This window comes from Seriola dumerili, unplaced genomic scaffold (assembly GCF_002260705.1).
Source record: "Seriola dumerili isolate Sdu_G_001 unplaced genomic scaffold, Sdu_1.0 BDQW01008603.1, whole genome shotgun sequence".
Lineage (NCBI taxonomy): Eukaryota > Metazoa > Chordata > Actinopteri > Carangiformes > Carangidae > Seriola > Seriola dumerili.
The window spans coordinates 25455-46433 of NW_019182858.1; the positions used below are offsets into that span (position 1 = coordinate 25455).

At 42.1% G+C, this 20979-nt stretch overlaps 1 protein-coding gene across 1 annotated transcript in view; it reads right to left on the bottom strand.

Annotated features, from left to right (window-relative positions):
- The window catches only part of LOC111240028 (mediator of RNA polymerase II transcription subunit 13-like), a gene marked incomplete at its 3' end in the record, with an annotated part of 69329 nt that overhangs the window by 17559 nt on the left and 30791 nt on the right, over positions 1-20979 (bottom strand). Inside the window, exons 3-4 of the mRNA XM_022769991.1 lie at positions 5994-6078; positions 2357-2440 (exon numbers count right to left, since the gene is read on the bottom strand). Of these exons, the coding sequence (XP_022625712.1) occupies positions 2357-2440; positions 5994-6078 (169 nt within the window). The remainder of the gene's footprint in view (positions 1-2356; positions 2441-5993; positions 6079-20979) is intronic.

Consider the following 20979-nt stretch of genomic DNA (forward strand, 5'->3'; position numbering starts at 1 on the left):
GTGATAAGGAATTACATGATGTACGAAAGGGGCGCACGCATGCAAATCACTGCACACGCTCAGACACTGGGTGTAATTTCAGATGCAGAAGCTCTATACCCACCATATGTCTGTATGCATACAGTATGTACGCAGACACACACACTGAGGGACTGTAGTGTCTTCACACGTTCCTACATCGACCATACGTTATTATTCTCTGCCACTTTTCTCGAATCATTCTCCATGGCTCTGTCTCTGCCAGTGACTCCCCCGTTTAGCAATGTTGGTTCTATTTGGTCATATTTGCAAATGTTTTTTTCTTTATTCTTATAAAAGAAAATTCATAGCCTTTTAAATGGACTATATTAATGAGCAACCTCCACTTGTCAAACAGGATAATGTGTCCGATAAAGGCACAAAGAGACACGGAGAATCTGTAAAAGATGTCACAACCTCTAAAATAAAAGACAAAAAGAAGAAGAGAAATGGTGTAAAGTATTTATAGGACACAAACTTTACACTCACATTTAGTTACTGTAAGCTAATGTACAAGCTATTATAGTTTATATTGCATGTGGTTGCTAAGTGTGTTAGTAAAGATTTGAGCCTCCATGAGGCAGCAGAACAATCTTCAGCGCTCCTTGATATAGATTCTACAAGTCAATTGAACTCTATCGGAGGGATGAACACATTTCTGCTAAAAGAACATTCCCTCGTTGGGTGTTTTTCTGATGGCGGTGGAGAGCGCTGTCGAACACTGAACTCAGAAATCTCCTATGGTTGTTAATCTGGGTTGAGATCTGGTGACTGTTAAGGCCATGACATATGATTCACATCCTTTTTCATACCCATTAAAACATTCAATGCACGCTGTAAGAAAGCGACCGCATTCATTATGTTTCTCCACTCATTATGTTTTCACGCGTGTCTCTTTGTTTTGTTGGTTGGTTCGTTTGTTTGTGTGTTCTTTTGTTTGTCAGCAGGATTATGCAAAGTACTGAACTGATCTGCGCTGAACTTGATGGAGGAACGGGTCACGGGCCAGAGAAGAAGCCATTACATTCTGGGGCAGATCTGGATCATTTGCTATGAATTTGAATTTTTTTTCTCTGAAGTCTGGTGTGTGTTGTTTGACAATGGCCTTGGCAGAGGTCTGCGCTCTATGAGTGCCCCTCTAGTTTATTCAGGTTTTTTCCTTTCATCTGTCACCTGCATGAACCAGTGTATTTCACATTAGACTGCTTTTAGGTACGAGAAAGTTCAGGCTTCTCAGAGCACTAAAAGTATGCAATACAAGTGACACGCACACTCTCGAGATGTCACGCAGTGTGCCTCACTGAGGGACTTCTCTGAACCACCTGCTCTGAGCAGCTAAACCTGAGTTTGCTACAGCACATCACAGCAGACTGCACTTGTGTCAGCAACTTTTCCTAGAGCGAGGGTTTCCTGTGCATCACTTAATTTACAGCGCATTTGAATGACAACGCAATTTACAGCTCTCCACTTCAAAAACTACAAAGTAAATGTAAATACATGGATGATTTTTTTTTGTGTGTGTTTGCTGCCTCTAAGCAATATTCAAACAGATTTCTAAAATGAGCCATTTGACAGTTAAGTGGTTTCCTTGGAGCCATTTACTAGAATACTTAGCATTTTGAGCCTCGCTATGTTAGAGATGTGAGGAATGCTGCATCCTCAGCAGCTGGAGAAGCTGAAGTGGGCACACTGAGCTGTGAGAGGGAACTATAATGGCTGAAGCAACAAGTTGAGCTGCTGTCATCACGCCCACCTCTCTGTCTGTCTCCCACATTGCCTACACAGTTACACAGTGTGACTCCGACACACACACATACACGACCACCCTCCCCTCACCCAGAGGGGGAGAGAGAGAGAGAGAAAGACAGAGAGAGAGAAAGAGAGAAAGAGAGAGAGAGAGAGAGAGAGAGAGAGAGAGAGAGAGAGCTGTGAGAGCTCGACCCAGCTCAGCTCTCACCTCTCACCACCATTCACCGCCCTGGTTTTTAATAGTCTCACACCATGAGCCAGCCGCTGGAACACCGAGGAGAGGAGACACTGCAAATACTGAATCACATGAAAGCCATTCAAACCGCGCAGCTGTGTCACACTTTGACATGCGCACACACACACCCGGTCACACACACGGACTACTGTAGTGTATACACCAATCAGCCGCAACATTACAACAGGTAACTGGTTTTAATGCTGTGGCTGATGGGTGTATTTCTCACGGTCTAACACACACGAAACCTCACGGGCTCAGAGGCATTAAACATGCTGAAGGAGCTCAGTGACAATATCTCAGCGGCGCGTGTGTGTGTGTGTGTGTGTGTGTGTGTGTTGAATGTTCACTTACCTGTTGCCCAAAGACTTTTCTTCCAGTTCGTGTGGCTTGAAGAACCATTTCCCGAGCCGCACAAACCCTTTATCCATCAAACATCTGCAGCAGTAAAGAGAAGTAAAAAAATTTTAAAAAAGAAGAAAAGAGCAAGAGAAAAAGAAAATCATTCACGATACAAAAAAAAAAGACAACAGACGGAGTATGGTTTAACATCTCTCTCTTCTCCTCTCTCTCATCATAAACAGGACGATGGCTGATTAAGAGCAACACCTGAACAAGAATCACGCAACAAGCATTATTCTTGTGAAGCTCGAAGAGCTTTTGATTCAGCTCGGTGGTGATTTTTGAAGCTCGTGGCTCAGTGTTGTATTTCATTACACTGCAGATTGTTTCTCAACAACAGCCTCCATAATATCATTTTCTGGCCTTGATATGAATTTCAAAGCTTCTATGAGCAGAAACAGTTTGATGTGTTTTTATATTTAGTTGACCTTGTGAAAACTGAATCACTTTTTTTTGTATCCTTTCTATCAAAAGCTAAATTGAGCAGCAAGAAATGCAAACAGAATAATATTGACTCTAACTTTGGCTCTTTTGACTGTTAAAACGGTTGTATGATTTTACTTATTCCACATAAACTGCAGCAGGGACTGTCCCTCAGACGCACTTCTGAGTGAAGTGCGAAATGTGAAGTTTATGACGAGCGCACAGGAAAAGTAAAGGTAATCTTCCGCTAATCTGCCTGCCCCCAAAGTGGTGCACGCGTTTTACACATAGCTTTCCAAAACCTGTTCTTTCATCAGATCAAACTCCGATCACATCAAACAGTTCAGTCATCGTCGTGCTCCCTATTTGGCTATTCCACCATCTGTGCACTTCTTCACCTCGTTTCAGCCTCCTTTCACAGACAAAACTCAGCGCCCTCAGAAGTTTGACTTGTCTCTGTGTGCAGGTGCCAGAGACTTCCCTGCTAGATCCTCTGACCCGGGTCGAGGAATTACAAAATGATTTTATGGACTCTTCTCCACTCACACTCCAGCCAGCTATCCAAAGCTGTCAGCCTCTCGCTCTACCATCTTTGGTGCATTCTTGCCACTGTTTTCTTCTCTAACCATGGCTGCTCACTGCCACATATGATCTCTCTATCTCTCTCTCTCTCTCTTGGAAACAATTCATTTTTATAACAACATTAACAAACCAGTTGTATTTAATGCGGATGACGTGGTCACATCACGGGCCAATACAAAACCACATTATAAGGTCAGGATTGATCCCTGTACCGATCCATCATATCAGATCACACTGTGAGAGTGTTAACAGTGCATTATATCAGTGGAGCAACCACAGAGAAATATCTGACGGTTTAGTTGCTAAATGCTTCACTGTTCACTGAACATCAGCTGGTCGCTAACCTTGTCTGTAGCATATAGTGGCTTTAACAAAGCTGAAAGATGAAAAATGCATCTGGGAATGAGCCATAATACCAAAACATGGAGCTGAGACTGAACGACCACACTGAAATATTGATATAAAAACAATGATTAGGGCAGCTTTGAAGAGAGGTATGTTCGGAAGCATGTTTGCTTGATTGACAGGTGTCTCAAGCTATCACACCTGACTGTGTTTGTGTTTGTGTCCTGCTCATCCCGCCTCAGCTCCATCCTGGCACCACCTTGTTACCAAAATGTCAATGTCAATTATCTGCCCACAGTAACTGTCAAAAGTTGCATTGTGCACAAAAATCTAAACACCAGCCTTCAACACACACTTCTCATAAACCTATCTGCAGAGTAGCACGTCTGTTTTTCTTTCCATCTAATTATATCCTATAGTAAGGCACTGTTCATAATACTGGCAATGTATATTATTCAGGGTCATTTGACTAGTGCATTTATTTTGTTAAATATTGTATACATCTTTTGTTGTGTTCACATTGGAAGCAAGCATTACATTACACTGTCATATGCAGACTTCTGAGCTGACTAAGTCTTGCGGCATTGGGTTTCTATAAATCTAACCTCGGCACGAATGGCAGATGTCCAACTTACTTATCTAAACAAACATCAGTCTGTCCAACTGATTACTCTGAGACTTCAACCAACCACAAAGCCCTCACCTGCGCACTGTTATTCCAGCCTTATTCTGAAAAATTGAAAAATAATGAACCATACAACAGTGCTCTCCTGACCATTGCAAATTCAACAACATCCTATGAAATCCACAGTTTATACATTAAGTATTCCACGTAATATTTTGTAATTGAGTCTGAACATTCGTCTTTATTAAGAGTCATTTTGTGTTACTGAAATATTCACAACTGCTTAATTATTTGGCCTTAAAATCTATGGTTGTTCTAAGTACTGATAACCATTTAAAAAAACCAGCCTGTGACAGAGGTCAGTTTCACCTGTACGATATGAAAGAGAGAGTGGTGATCCCTCCTTAGCTGAAACAGTGAGCTATAAAAGGAGTTAGCTTCAAGGTAATAGGAAGGTTAATTCAGCCTGCCCCCTATGATGATCACTGATGCTTAACTTAATAGAGAGCAAATATGTGCTGCTTCATTTAACAGATGGCTCTGACTCAGATAGGAGAGCTTTGGGTACTTGAGCAAGTGATTCCGCACTCAGGTTATAATTTCATTAAGGTGAAGCTTCTGGAAGAAAACTAAAGCCGTCCATCAATTAGACTTAAAGTCCTTTTGTTTGGAGATTTTTTGTGTAAAATCCAAAAACCTCATTCTCGTTTATTTACAAGAGTAAGATAACATTTAATGCAGTATTCTTAATGACTGCTAAAAGTTAAAGCGTTATTTTATCATACTATATATATAAAGTCAAAATCAATTTCAATCGAATAAATCTTTTATTTCTTTAAAGAAAAAAGTTAAATTTAAATTTAATATAGAAGCTATTCTGGTTTAATCATGTGGGTGCATTTTCACTGGGAGAAAAATTCAAATCACTTACTTAAGTCAAAGTAGCAATACCACACTAATTATAAGTCCTGCACTCAAATTAAATGTTACTTATAAAAGTGTATAATTAACAAGTATTAACAACTAAATATACTTAAAAGTAGGACTTTATTTGAAGTAAAAAAGTAAAAGCCCCATCAATGTATATTATATTATTACATCATTGCTGCCTTAGTATGTAAACTGTGTTTAATGTTGTACTTGGATGCAGAGGAACTAATTTGAACTGTTTCATACATCATTCATGAACTGTTAGGTAGTTTAATATAATGGTACTTTATATTTTAAAAACTGGTCATGTTTTGCATGTTTAAAATCTTAATTTGAGGAAGTAACTTAATCTGTCACACAAATGTAGTGGAGTAAGTACAATTCCCTCTGAAATGGAGAGGAGTGGAAGTATAAAGTAGCATAAAATGAAAAGTACCTGAAACTTCTTCTTGATTAAATGTATTTTGTTACATTCCACATCTGCTTTAGTGCAAAAACTCAAAATTTCACCACATTGTGAGTTATATTCTCCATTAAATATGTATTACGTTGTACATTACATCACTATGTAACTATGCCTGTTATGTAACATGTTTTGATATTCTATGTATGTCATTCACATCCTGACTGCAGTCCTCACTGTGCAGCTACTGAAGTGTGACTGGAGAACGACGACGGTTTTACCTCTCCAGGAGGTTGTGTATGGCCTTGAACAGGAGAGTCCTGCATTCGTAGGACAGTCCGCACTCCCAGAGTCCCTCCTCAGCCACTGCAAGACAGGAGGACAAAAAAACACAAGGTGATCAAATTATAAATCTTAATATTTTATCATCTCAATAATGAAAATTTGAATGATATTTTCAGTGACAGCAAAACATCTGCACACACCAGCTTGAGGATAATAAACAACACATGATTCAGTGCGGTGCGTTTATGGCTCACTCAGTCAAAACATGCCGCATGTGCTGATGAGAAAACCTGCACATCATATCAGAAATTACACTTGAAGTCGTGTGTGCAAGTCCGTATTTGTGTGTGTGTGTGTGTGTGTGTGTGTGTGTGTGTGTGTGTGTGTGGAGGACACTTGGCTGTACAGCTGTCAGGTTGGCTGCAGCGACAGCCCAGTCAAACCCCATGCAGTTGTCAAGCTCAGTTAGCTGGAGAGTGAAAGTGTGCCTGTATCTGCGCAGGCTGACACACATGCTTGTGTGCTCAGGTTTGTACATGCATACAGAATTTTACTTCGACACTCGTTTTTCCCTCTTCCCTTTGAAATCTAAGAAATCAGCTGCACTTTGCCCGAGCGTCTGACATGTCAGCAGCCGGTTCACGTGCGTGTCAAACGTGTTGTGAAACAATTCTGCACCCCTCTGATTTCTTTAACCCCCTGACCCTACACCCCATCACCAACCCCCACTGCCCTCCTCCCAAAAAGAAAGAACACACACACACACACACACACACACACACACACACACACACACACACACACACAAGAGTGGCGAGTTAACAGTGTTTCTCTTTGTTCTTTGCCATATACCTGCAGGGCTGCTGGAAGAACTGGAGGATTGTGGGTGGGTGTTGTGTTTGCTTATAGGGTGGTGGCAAACAAACCAAGCATCACAGAAATACACAAGGAAAAAAGAATGAGAGACAGAGGCAGATCGCCTGGGGGATGGGTGGCATAAACCCGGGTAGAGGTTTTCTCTTTCCTCTTCTTTCTCCTCCTTCTCTTATTTCTCTTCCCTGTTTTTTTTTTGTTTTTGTTTTTGGCTGTATATTCCTTTCTCCTCCTCGGTTGCTTTGTTGATATTTCCCTCCTGTGTGTGTGTTTTTTTCCCTTCTTCTTCTTCTTCTTCTTCTTCATACCACAGAGAATGAAATTTCCTTACTCGCCAGAATTACCCTGTAACCATGGAAACGCTGGCGGTGAGAACATGGCGCCCTGGCATTCAATTTCAACACTGGTCCCTCCCGCCCCTCACCCTCCTCCTTCTCCTCCTTCCTCTGTTCTATTGCTTCCAACACCCCTCCACCACCACCACCAACCCCCCCCCCCCCCCCCCCCCCCCAACCTCCCCTCCTCATTTACTCCTGCTTCAGGGCTCAGACAGGAAGCTCGCTCTAGCCAGCTCTTCTACAGAGGAGAGAGATAGAGCGAGCACCATGAGCAGAATGCCAAGTCTCCAGCAAATCCAGCTCATTAGCTCTGACTGTCTCTATATCTCCCCCTCTCTCCCGCTCTTCCCCAACTTTTCTTCTCCCCCCATTCTGCCAATCCTCCACAAGCCCATCTTCATTTACTCTCCTCATGACCAGCTCCACAGTTGGCTCCTGACCCTTATTACTCCAAAACTGTGTCACCGACTCCTCAACCTCACATCCTCCCAACACTCCCATTCAAAAGTTGACACAACAGAACCACACATCCCTGAGCAGACGCGACGGAAACTTTTCCACATTTGCTCTCCTAATGATTTTGTAGCTCCTAAAGGAGCAGGTGAAGCGCATTTTACAAACCCCAACAGTGGGAGCAACACACACTTAGACGCCTGGAAACATGCACTCCACGTTAGATGCTCCTGTTTATATTGTAGTTGTCAAAGAGCCAGCTCACTGCACCATATCAACACAAGGTGTGACAAATCACTCTTGCAAGCAAACAAGGTCAGGCATCTACACGCAGCGCGCACACACAGCCACACACAAACGTTATAAATATAGAAAAAGGAGTGCGAAATAAAACAATGATCTGATGTATTAAAGCAGTGATACCCTGTGGGGATGTAGGAGGCATATACTTGGAGGAAACGCCATGAAACTGTCATTTCACCAACAGTCAGTCAGTAACCACTGCAATTTGAGTTTTTACTGCCAGTTAATCAGAGGAAGAACACAGATGGCCCAAGGGAGAAGCGTGCTGGAGACACTAAATGCACAGCTAAGTGCAATAGGGCTTTAAAGCATCATGATCCATCATTCATCACAGCCTGAGCTACAGGGAACTGCATCATGCCTGAAAGATTTTAAAAGGAACTGGATGTAATCAACCTCGGTCTCAATTAGATTAAACTGAAGGCTCATCATTTTTGGGTTTTTACTGAGCCGCACTGATAAATAGCCAGATTTTAAAAAATTAAAAAAAATAAAAAAAAGGCAGATGCATTTAAAATTTATTTTCACCAAGATTTCCTGCCCTACATAGACCGAAATATGATGTTTGATTCCAGCAAAAGAAAGTAAATGGACTGCCTGATTAAGCACCAGACTCCCTCTAAATAAGTTTCAAAAAATATTTAGTTTGAGGGCTGCAACTAATGATGGTTTTCATTATTAATTAATCAATTCATCTTTTAGACTGACATTTTCAGTTTGCTTGTTTTGTCCGACCAACAGCTCAAAACATGACGATATTCAATTTACCGTCGTATCTGTCAAAGCATATATCCTCACATTTGAGAAGCAGATTCCATGTGATACTTTTATCATGTATAGTAAAACAAAAAATACAAAAAAAAAAAAAAAAAGAAAAATACCACAGGCTAAAATATCCTGGGCTTATATCTGTGGTGGTTCACTCAAAAAAAACAGTGTGTACAGATGCGCATGAATGCAGTGTATTTGTGTATGTGCTGTGTCCATGGGTGCTATCAACATGTCAGCGTGAGAGGAACATCAGCAGGTATCAAAACTATCAGGATCGTGACAACCCGTGTTGCAGTGTGAGTAAGTAGTGGTTCCCAAAGTGCCTTAGTGCACATAGGCAAGCCTGACTCTGCATGTGTGTGAGTGTGTACAGTGAGGTAATGGCCTTACAAATGCATGTTTATTTCACGCAACCTTCCTTCCCCCCTCCATCCCCCGTGCCACAATGCTCTTAACTGCTGCGCCACCCCAAACACAAACAAGCAGTGATGGAACTGGGTCGCCACTACCACTCTCTGTATATTTCCACCTCTCTCTCTCTCCGATCCTCTGTGTCTAACCCTGTCCCTCCACCTCTATCCGTTTCTCTCTCTTGTGTCTTCCTCTTTCCCTCTCTCTCATTTTCTCATCCGTCTTTCAATTCCTCTCCCACCTCTTTCTCCTACTGTGCCGGTCTCACACCACTAGGGGGAGTGACCCACTACAATGCTGTGCTAACAAACACAAAGATAGTATTGATCTGAGAGGGAGAGAAGGCGGGAGTTGAGGTGTGACAACACTCTGTCTCGCACACGATGACACCTCTCCACACTTCTCCTTCCTCTTCTTTCTCTCTCCCTCTTTCTTTCTCTCTCTCCCTCTCATTTCTTCATTTGTCCTGGATCGATAGCACCAGCAGACTTGGCGTCCAGTGGTGTCTCTGCAGTGTGCAGGGTATGAGCTCTCACTGGGCAGTGTGTGTGTTTATGTAACATTGTGTGTATGTGTGTGTGACTTCACACAAAACCCCAGTGCCACTTTACTAATTAGCAGCCCTGCTGCATGTCTGAACAGAGGTTGGTCTCTGTTTGCTGTGTGTGTGTGTGTGTGTGTGTGTGTGTGTGTGTGTGCGCGCGCGCATGGAAACATGCCTTAGTAGATTTATGTGCTTTAACTAATAAGAGAGAGCGAGAAAATGATTACAAGGCCGCACAGATGGATAGAAAGGGGAAGCGAAAGAAAGAGGGACCAGGGATAACGATGATGACGATGGTGACATGTCTCCCAATGTGTTGCCGTGTCCGTGGAAGTGGGAGGAGTTATGAGCAAAATTTATATTGTGATAATCATCTGAGCATCATCCTGATTTCAAAATGTTGCATATACATATAAGTTTCAAAATGAAAAAGTCCCTACATGAAAATTTTTCTGAAACATGATCACATGGTAAGACAATAAAATAAATACTGGGGTTGGGACATTTGACCATTCGCGTGCTGGAGCACTCGACACAGACAACACACATAACCAAGTGTGCACACGTCTGTAAATATGCTAGTGTCAGGTAATGCTCTTGCTTCATTTTTACGTGAAGCCGACATGAGTGTGTTAGTGGTTTATGAACAGCCTCAGATGCTGAACGAGGTTTAAAGATGCTGCACAAGAAAATTAAAGAGCCATAAAAGCTGACTCTTTTAAAAACCAAGAACAGGCTGGGCAGTGAGTTTTAGATCAGCACAAAGAAAAGTAATTGTTGCGTCATTGATATTGATCAACGATGCTATCAAACCCTGCATTTATATTATTTTGATTCAATGCCACAGTTCAGTAGGAACGTTACTCGTCAAGCCTTAAAGAAAGGTTCACTTTTGTTTTTAAATTCATTTATTGATTGGCATATTTAGAGAGTGGAGTGGTTCGACTGTTATTAGCTGATCATTCTGATGTTTTGTATCTCATGACATTCGGCAAATATAAAGAGGGAAAATCCCACGGAGAACAGTGTGATATGAAGCGGTCAGGTCGGCTGTAATAAGCAAACTTCTAACAAGGCCAGTTTCTCACTTAACACTCACACGGACATTCGAATCACAAAAAGACCAGCATGGATGGAGACACAAGAAGCCCAGAAGGGGCTACTTATAGACTTTACATATATATAATTAACACTGTTAATACAGCAATAATATGCTGTATTACCCTGGCACTGGGCCAGAGTTAATGCAGCTAGGCCAGAAAACAGGTAGTACTGTTTATCTGAAGTTCATTCATGGAAAGAAGGGGAACAAAAACCATTTGAGCGTGTAGGAAGTTTTGAGGAAGTTTTTGAAATCAGGATGTTAGGAGAACTCTTGTGAGGAGCTTATTATTCAGGAACTTTACTTCCATTCCTGCTTCCAATTTGGCCGTAGCTCTAGTTTGAGGTGTGGCAGGTAAGCACGAGCATGTCAAATCTTTTGTAGTTCCTGAACTTTGTAGATAATAAACTTTCAAGTTCATCAGTTATTGAATCTTTTTGGTCAAAGAATGGAATCGGATTAGCATCAAGTGCTAATGAAGCTGAAAACACACACCTGCAGTGTTACAGTAAGACAAAGTGTAGGAGCTGTCACTCTATAAGAGATTAAAATGCTGACACCTTTAGCATCACCTTTCCCAGCTAATCCTGGTTTGAGGGCAGGGCAGAGAGAGCACCCTGACCTGTGCTCCATGCAGCTGATTACTTTTATCATACCATGGTTGACCAAGCTTAGGGACTTTTCCCATGTTAGACACCGTCTCAACCTCAGTTCCTGATTAGATCCAAACTGTACTCAGATTATTATCTTCTGGGGTGAAGCAAGGCTTCATTACTCAGTAATTGCTACCATAACTGAATATGGATGCTTCCAACATCTGTACTGAAAAATAAGCTTGTTTGTCATCAGACGTGCATTTCCATGGAACCTATTACCGTCTCCGTCTATTAGCCTCACTAATTCTTCAACGATTAAAAGATCAAAGTGGCTTTTACGTATAGCTACCCCATTTGTTCAATTTCTCTTGAGTATCAATTTGAAACAGCATGACAGTCTTACGTAACAGTATGAGTTTTGTGCTCTGGAACAGCACTTAATTATTTGCATGAGCCCACTCTTTCTGGCTGTCGAAGGATACTGTGGAGTTTAAGTAGAAAGAAAAACTGGTCCGTGGTACATCATGGAGAAGAACTGCTCTACAGGCTAAGGTGGTTTTTTATTACTCACAAGAGCTGACGTGAACGATTGCCTCCACACACAAGAACAAGTTACCGGATCAGGCGAGGTCAATTAAACATCTGATACTTGTGGAAAGGACAAGGCATCTGACTGTGCCGTTTATCCACCCATATGTAAATACTGTGCATTCATACAAACCTTGGCCATTGGCCACGCAGTTAACATTGTGAATACGCGTGTAATACTCAGTTCAATCACGCCAGTATTCAAAGTCTTTACTGTATGCTTTGAACACACAGGGGTAATATACTTGTTGGAACACAATGCATGACATGTTATGGGTTTTCAGTTGAGAGGGATAGACTTTCTAACCTTATTCCTATCTGCTCCTCAGATCATTAAACAGCAAACACCCAGCACCCTCTGCCCCCGTCTGTGTGACAGTCGCCCACACGTTCTCATGCTCTAGTGACACCATTTCCTAAAGTTTTCAGCAACACCTCTCAGCTCAACGCAACAGAGTGTCTGCCATGCCTCTAAACACACCAGCAACGCTCTGCGAAACTCAGAGGGCAGTAAACAGGAAGCTCTGCGGGCTTTTGAATTTAACAGATTACAAATTTTTATAACCTTTAAACTGGAAGCACATTGTTGTCTATTGCTTTTATTTCAGCCTAGAACAGGTTAGATTTACAACTTCTGGTTAATGTCATGAATGCTGGCAGTGTGCTTATCAAATCCCTATAGACCTCCCTCAGCTATAAACACTGCAGACACCCTAATGTGAACTTAAACTTGCTCTCTTATCGAGTCATCTCATCCGATGTTGTTAATCATATTTCAATAAAGATGGAATTCAAAGGATGTAAGAAAAAAAATGATCCAGTCTGTACCAGAAATATTACGTGAAAGGAATTAAGATGAGGAAATAACAAAAGGGAACCTGTTAACATGCACACATTTTTGGGTTAATATAGGCTATGTAATGGCGAACAAGCTGAATGCACACATGGCAGGCACAGAGACCTGAAGAGGCCAAACAGATGGACAGAACAAGGGGCAGCAGTGACAGCGAGGAGGAGGAGGAGGAGGAGGAGGAGGTGATTCAGAGAGACTGAAGGGATGAGGGGGAAATCTGGAATCAATTAGGTGACTGAGATGGAGTTGCTTGCATAGTTGTGGGAGTGAGTCAGGCAGAAAAGCAAGAGAAGGGTGTGAGTGTTGTGCCATGAGTGTATGTATTAATATAAACACGAGCTCACAAGAGCAACTACACCATATCCCAGTTAAGCATTCGTTAAGCAACTGTCCACGAGCATATTCTGTCTATCTACATGTTTTTGTTCACAACCCCCCCCCCACCCCCACCCCACCCCCAACCCTGGACAGCACTACTTGGACAAGCGGAGTCGAGTTGCAGCCAGAAAAGCCCCACCTCTACCGAGCTGAGGTCAAAGTGGAGGGTAAGAATGGGTGGCTGGCACCGACCCAGGCCATGTCAACACAGCAGCTCTCAATATTCCCTTACACAACTTCCCCTCATTACTGCTTTGCACACCAAATTCACAGCACTTTTGTTTTCTATCGCTGGCTCTGACGATAGGGGAATTTGACTGCAAAAAAAAAAAAATTATGAATAAAGCACAAACAGGAACTGTGAGAGCACATGTTGTAGAAAACTGGCTTAAATGTCACTGTGCGTGCAGCTGAGGTTTGCAGAACAAATCTGAATTTGCAGACATATGCACAGAATATATCATGTTACAAATTTAAGTAACACAGATTGCAGTTCATTCACATGGGCTCTGCTATTATTGCTACACAGCATGTCGCTCTGCCTCCAGCGATGACCTGGTGTGAATATTTGGAGCCTGGAGCACCTCTGCTGGCATGCATGAGGAATACTGAAGAGGAGGAGGCGAGGGCAGCGAGGTGCAAACAAGAAGTGAAAACATAAAGCGTGAGTGTTACTGTATATGTGTCAGCTTGTGTAAAACAGCAAGATTAAGAGGAGATAGAGAAGAAAGAAGGCACAAAGACAGAGGTATAAAGTGACCAGTAGGTGTAATTCGCAGAGGGGTCAGCCTCTCCATGTGCAAACGGGGATCTATTTCACAGACAAAGCTGCACATTTTACACACTCCCGGGAGGGCGCGGGGGGTGGGGGGGTGCAGGAAATAGGGAGGGAAATAAATGACTGAACAACAGAAGTGGAATCATTACATCCACAATGTTGCACCACTATGCTAACACAAGAAAACACCAGTCACTTACAGCTCAAATTTTCTCATCATGTCAACAGGACAGGCAGCACATATCACTCCAGGCCCTTGTTCAAATTTAATTTGTGGTGTTACACTCATTAGAGATTAAATACTTTTTTTTTCTCTGTATTTCCACAAAATATTTTTCATTTATTTTTAATTTAGTAAACAGAAATGACACATAAGCTGCTTTATTTAGCATCTCACCAGTCAGCCCAGTGCTGATGCCGAGTGATACCATGTGTGATTCCAGAGATTGTCATTAGTAAGAGCATGCTGACAGTGTAATTTATAATTTACAGGATGTTTATGGTACTAATACAGAGTCAATGGTGTAATTAGAGTGACTGGAGAGGATCTAGCTGGAGCTATTATACCAACATCAAGAGCAAAATGAGATTATTCTCTAATTTAACCTGCTATAATGTGTGTGAATGTGTGTTTAGAGGTTTGAGTTGTGTGCTAGTGCAGAGGGCAGTCATAAAGAGATGAACAAGCGGGAATAGTTAGTGTAAAAGAGGGAAAAAAGAGTAGTAGCAAAGTCATGACAGATAGGGTAAGGAGACAAAAACCGGCTCTGTATGATGCTGAAAGTAAAAAAAAGGAGTGTCTGTGGGTGTGGGTGTGGGTGTGTGTGTGGGTGTGTGTGTGTGTGTGTCTGTGTTGTGTTTTGGCCATGTGCCAACCCTGACAATCAAAAAAGAGCCAACTGTGCAGAGAAAAGCCAGCAGAATTATCCCACACCCTTACGTAATTTGACAGTCACTTAGCTCATTCAACCCAACACACACATACATACACACACGCACGCACGCACACACACACACACACACACACACACACACACACACACACACACACACACAATACACCACACACAAATCTTTTGATGTTTGGCATGCTGCGGATGGATGGATGCTAAGTGCTAAGTGCCAAGTGTTTTCCCATAAGTCAGTGGGAAATAAATAAATGAATGGGACGTGGTGTCTGAACTGTTTTACACACATTGTCATGAAAACACACTTTGTCTCTGTGGTCTCATATAATCACAATTAGCTTCTTGGATTTCAGCACAGAATTAAAAGTAAAAAAAAAAGGAAATTAAACTAAAATTTGTAAGCATCCATTCCCCTGCTGAACAAGATTAAATGGATATAAACCAAGAGAGAAAAATGCTTATTTTGCAAAACAATGAAATATTCCTTTATATTCTAGTGTTGACTTCGACCTTGTGATCTTGCATTCGTAATTTTATAGAACGGAAGATCTATTATAAGATATATAATACTCATTGTAACATTAGAATTGGTATTACTGTGTTTGTTTTCGTATTTTTACATGTCCTTTGTGCTCCTTTAGACATCTTCTGCATAAAGAGCAACTTAAAGTGACTCTCTCAAAGAACTGTGTATTCAAAGGCACATGCATATGTAACCTTTAACCAATAAAATAATTATGAGTCCGCTGCATTGTTATAATATGTATTCCCTGTCTTATTTTGAGTTTTATGGGTCCCAAACGTCAGCCTGAATATACTATCAAACTATCATGTTTTCCTGAATTTTCCTCAGCAGTCACTGTCCACCGTTTCCTCTCAGAATTAATTGTGTTTGTCTAAATACACAGGAATTAACAGCAGCTGTTTATTTCTGTTTACATAGCTGAATGGGGCAAGTACAACTTGTATTTATAGTTTGCTATTTATGTAACCAGATGTTTCTGAGTGACTCCAGTGGTGGTCTGCATGACGGCATCATCCATGTATGTTTGGTCTTTTAATACCTGGATCTAATGTTTTTTTTTTGCTTCTTCTTTAATAAAATCAAATGACTCTGGATGGATGTTATTGTCAGATACACTGTAAATGTGAGTGCAGGAGAGGAGAGGAGAGGAGAGGAGAGGAGAGGAACTACAATATGTCCATTCCTATCCACCTGCTTGTATGTGCATTTTAAATTTTGGCATAAAAAAGTAGAAATGCCAAAAATTCAAAAAGGTTTCAGCACCCCAACTGTTTATTTCTATGAGCACCAACTCCTAATACTTGCATTACAGCAGCAGATGGAAACATGCATTAATTCGCGTTTTTCTTTCACCGATTTTCAGGGAACTTAGCTCATGAAAGAACAACAACCAGATGATTGAGGCATATAGTCACAGTGGGAAATGCAGACTGGATATAAACCGTCAAAGATAGCTGTAGAGTTAAACATAGGGATGAATGAACGCACAATTACCGGAGCTGTACAGCAGCAAAACAGCTGCACTAAATCGAAAACGATACAGTTGGAAAATATTAAATAACATCAAAAGGGAAAAAGACCTTAAACCTTCACCTCTCCACATAAAAGAAAACACACCTCCTCCTCTTCTCTTCTCACTTTTACCTTCTCATAAGTTGTTTCTTCTCCTTCTCACCAGCCATGACATCAACTTAACACTGAACTCTGCCCGTGCCTGTTCATAAAGTATCCATGTAATTAAAGCAAGGTGGACATTATTTTCTCTGGCACTGTAACCGGTGTAACCATGCCTGTACTCGGTTCACATCAACGCGTCATCAGGGAAGGTCGTTAACAGTCGATCAAAAACAAAAAAAATAAAAAAAAGTGTTTGACTCATCATTCGAGAGGAGGAAGCGTTTGTAAAGTGGGAGAATAGAGAGTGACAGCAACTAAAGTGGCTTTTGTTTGTTGTCTGCAACGCTGTCTCAAGTGTGCGAGACCTCTGTTGGGGATCTTGATATTTTGAGTGTTGCTCAGGTGGAGTGAAGTGATGCGTCCTTTGATGCCCATTCATTTGGTTTGTCTGCAGCTGTCAAAATAATGTGTCGAGTGTCAAGCAGCTAGTGGCGCCGGGACATGCACGTAGCGAATTACAGCGCTGGAGTAAAAGAAAATAGTTTACCTTTTTGATTTTAGAGAGCCACCTGAAAGTTTAATATATGGAAATATTCTGAATCTAAAACCATGTAAGCAAGCAACAGAAAAAGATCATGAATATTCATGACGACGTTGTCTGACAAGCATTTTAACTGATGCACATTAAAATGAAACACTAACAGATTAAATTAAAATATAAGAGCATGATATCATTAATCACTTTAGCATTTTCCAGAGTGGCTGGAGCTAGCGGTGTAAAAGGGCCCATTTCTGTGGTGTTGACCCTCATGTTAAGCCACAGACACTTGAGCACCTCATTAGAAGTGAATGGGCCTCGAGGTGGGAGGCAGGGCAGCTATTGAGAGGCTTAGCGGGACTCCACAGGGCTTCCTAACTGCCACTAGAGGGGAGAGGAGAGAGAGTGAGAGAGAGAGATTGACAGCAAAGCTCCCTCTCTTAAGGATGAGGGAGAGATGGAGAGCTCTCCTCTCTCTCCAGGCAGACCGAGCAGCATTTCATTCATGGCAGTGCCTGGCGTGTCTGTGTTGGTCCCTAATCTGGTCCCTCAGAGCACTCATAGTATGAGGACACATTTTTTAGTCAAGTCTTGCACAGCACTGCAGAGATCAATAGTTAGAAGCAATGAAAAAAAACAGCCAATCAACAGAGATGTCTCGCATCACCTATAAGTATGTGTTGAATTTAATCTCTCAGAGCAGCCACATGTGTTTCAAATGAATACCTGGCTCTGAAGCACCGGTCCTTTTATCTTCCAAGGGAATTCACCTCCGCTATGTTTGTCAATGTTTATCTTCCAGCGCAGGCCGGCACCGATACAGCACTCACAATTCTGCACAAGGACATCTGCTCGTTTCAGGCGGCTAATCCAGAGGCTGCACTGAGCATCACAGGGACTTTAACAAAGCAAATCTAAAAAAAAAGTTTTACCAGACTTTTTCCAACACATCACTTGTAGCACTGGGGGTGGTAGTGGTGGTGGGGGGGCGGACCTTGGATCACTGCTACACAGACTCATATAAAAGGCGTCTCCACACCAGCACTTGGAAAGCAGACCATGTTGTCGTTTTCTAATGCCAACATATAAACAAAAGCTGAAGACGGAAGACCCGGAAGAGCCAGTCAGTCACTGGACTGCCCAATCAGAGCCCGGGCTGCAGGTCTCTCTGGATGATGCGGACTGGGAGACATTCTGGCGCAGCTCTGATGACATCAATCTCTTAGAAGCAGTTCTCAGCTACGCGCAGTTCCCAATAGGGGAGACTGTACCTACCGCCAGAGTCAGAGCTTTCCCTAACCAGAAGCTGTGGGTGGATCGTTCCACTCGCCAGGCTGTTAACGCACACGCTGCTTCCTACAACACAGGGCTAATGACCGGAGACATGGAGTATTATAAGGCGTCTTCCTGCAAACATACGTAATGCAGTGTAGGAAGTAAAGAGGAAGTACAAAAGGAAAGATGGAAGCCCAGTTTCAGCAGTCGGATACCAGACGTCTGTGGCAGAGTATATGCAGACTTTTATAGATTATAAGGGGAAACCCCTACCCACAGCAGACGCTGATGTCTCCATGGCGGGCAAGCTAAATTCATTTTATGCTCATTTTGAGGCTAATCCCACCACCACAAGCCCCCAAACAGCATGAATGGTGATCCTGCTTGGGAGGCAAGCATGCTCACTATCACCCAGCATTACGTCAAGAGGGTGTTTAAAGGAGTAAATCCAGAAGGCATCCCAGGGCATGCCCTAAGATCATGTGCCAACCAGCTCGCGCCAGTTTTCACCAACCATTCAACCTCTCCCACACAAAACCCACAATCCCCACCTGCCTGACCTGGGGCTGAACTCCTCCATCTTGAGCTGGGTTCAAGACTTCCTGACACTTTCGGACAATCTTGAGTAGGAAACCCAACATCCTCCTCAATCACAACTCAACAGTGGAGCCCCTCAGGGCTGCGTCCTCAGCCCCCTGCTATACTCCCTGTATACTAGCGACTCTGTGGCTCCCAGCAGCTCCAACAGGCTGGTAAAGTTTAATGACAACACAGCAGCAGCAACAACTGCTGCTGCAGCAACAACAAGAGGCCCTTCCTGCATGATGTGGAGAACCTTGCCTCATGATGTCAGGCCAACAACCTCTCCCTGAATGTTGAAAAGACAGAGGAGCTGATTGTAGACTTCAGCAGGGTGCAGACCAGGGACTACAGCCCGCTCATCATCAGCACCAGTGGAGAGGATGAGGAGCTTCAAGTACCTTGGTGTCCAGGTCTCAGAGGTCCTCTCATGGACAAACCACATAGACAATCTGACAGTGAAAGCACAGTAGCACCTCTACTTCCTGCTCTAGCTGGAATGGTTAAGGGTGTAGAATATCTACACACAGTGGTGTAGAACCAGGGCAAGGGGGGTAATTAAGGGCCCCTGTCACCTGGACCAGGGCCTGTTATCAGGGCTGAGGTCAGGCAAAAGATACCACAGCTTGAGGAGGAGCTTCTTCCCTCAGGTGATTCGGGTGCTAAACGAGGATAGTCCTCAGGACCTGAACCCCTCAAATTACTTCAAACACCTGATAGACAAACACAGGCTGTCCATATGCTTATTTGTTTACGTTTATAGTTGTACGGCTTATATAAAGTCACATCACACTATCTAACAAATACATAATAACATATACAGATACATAGCATATATATAATACTTAATACACTTATATTTATACTAAATAACATTTCACTGCCATTGTCTTGATGTTGTTTTTGTGATGACTAAAAACTTTAAAATTAGAACTTGCTGAGGGAGCAGCAGAAATGTAAACACAATAGTTTAACAACAAAGCTATTTACAGCACTGATGTTGCATTTTGTGGTCACAGTTCAAAGCATTAACCAAATTTGCACCACAGTGGAGTCTTGCCTTACCGCACATTTGTTTACTGCTGCAGAAACAAAATGTTCAAGCCACCAATTGCATGTAAAGAGCATGCCACATAAAGCAGAACTCAATCATAATTCAGTTTTTTTTAATCATGTTTTTCTACATTATTTAACTACACTAATATAGTTTGTATGTAGGCTACAACTTTATAATAAAATCTTGCTCATATAATTTAAATGTACTTATCATTGTAGCTAAGATATGAATGAAAATGTGTCCAGTCCAAGAGGAGAAACAATCCAGAGGTAAAGTTTTTACAGTCTTGTGCAGGAATCGCTCAGAAATGATCAGTTCTGCTTTTGGCTACACAGGGTCTCATTATCCCAGTTTTTATGACAAAATTCTTCAGCCTTCTGCCATTTGAGCCAGAACTGTGGTTACAGAAGATTAAAGATAAAAAGATACAGATGATGAAAGCACTGCCCATTGTAAAAAAAAAAAGAGTGTGGGAATTTAGATTTCACTGGCATCACCAAGCAGTGATTTTACTCCCAAATGGTTACAACAGTGGAGAGCAATGCAAAAGAAAACAGTTACTTTTTTTTTTCTTTCAAAAAAGTAAAGCTCCACTGAATAAACCAGATGACTACGAGCATATTCACTACTCTGGCCTGTGTTTAAGTACAGACTGTTACTGCTTTAAGTGAAAAAATGTGACTGAACACATTCCTGATAGATAGGAAGAGGTTACATGTCAACATGTGGAGGCTTTCAGTATCCAAAAATGTAATTCTCATAATTGCTAATTGTTTTAACAAACAGCAGTAGCCCCTGTAGGAGAATAGCTGGCTATTGTGGAGACATTGATTGTGTGGTTACTGCAACAAAATCAGCATTTCTATGCTGGTGATAAAAACGCCAGGGGAAAAAATCAATTTGGCCGTTGTAGTCACTTGATGCAGGCTGAGAGGCCTCACAAACTGCAGATATCAAAGGCAGCTGGCTCGTCTTCAAAAAGGAGGATGGAAGGA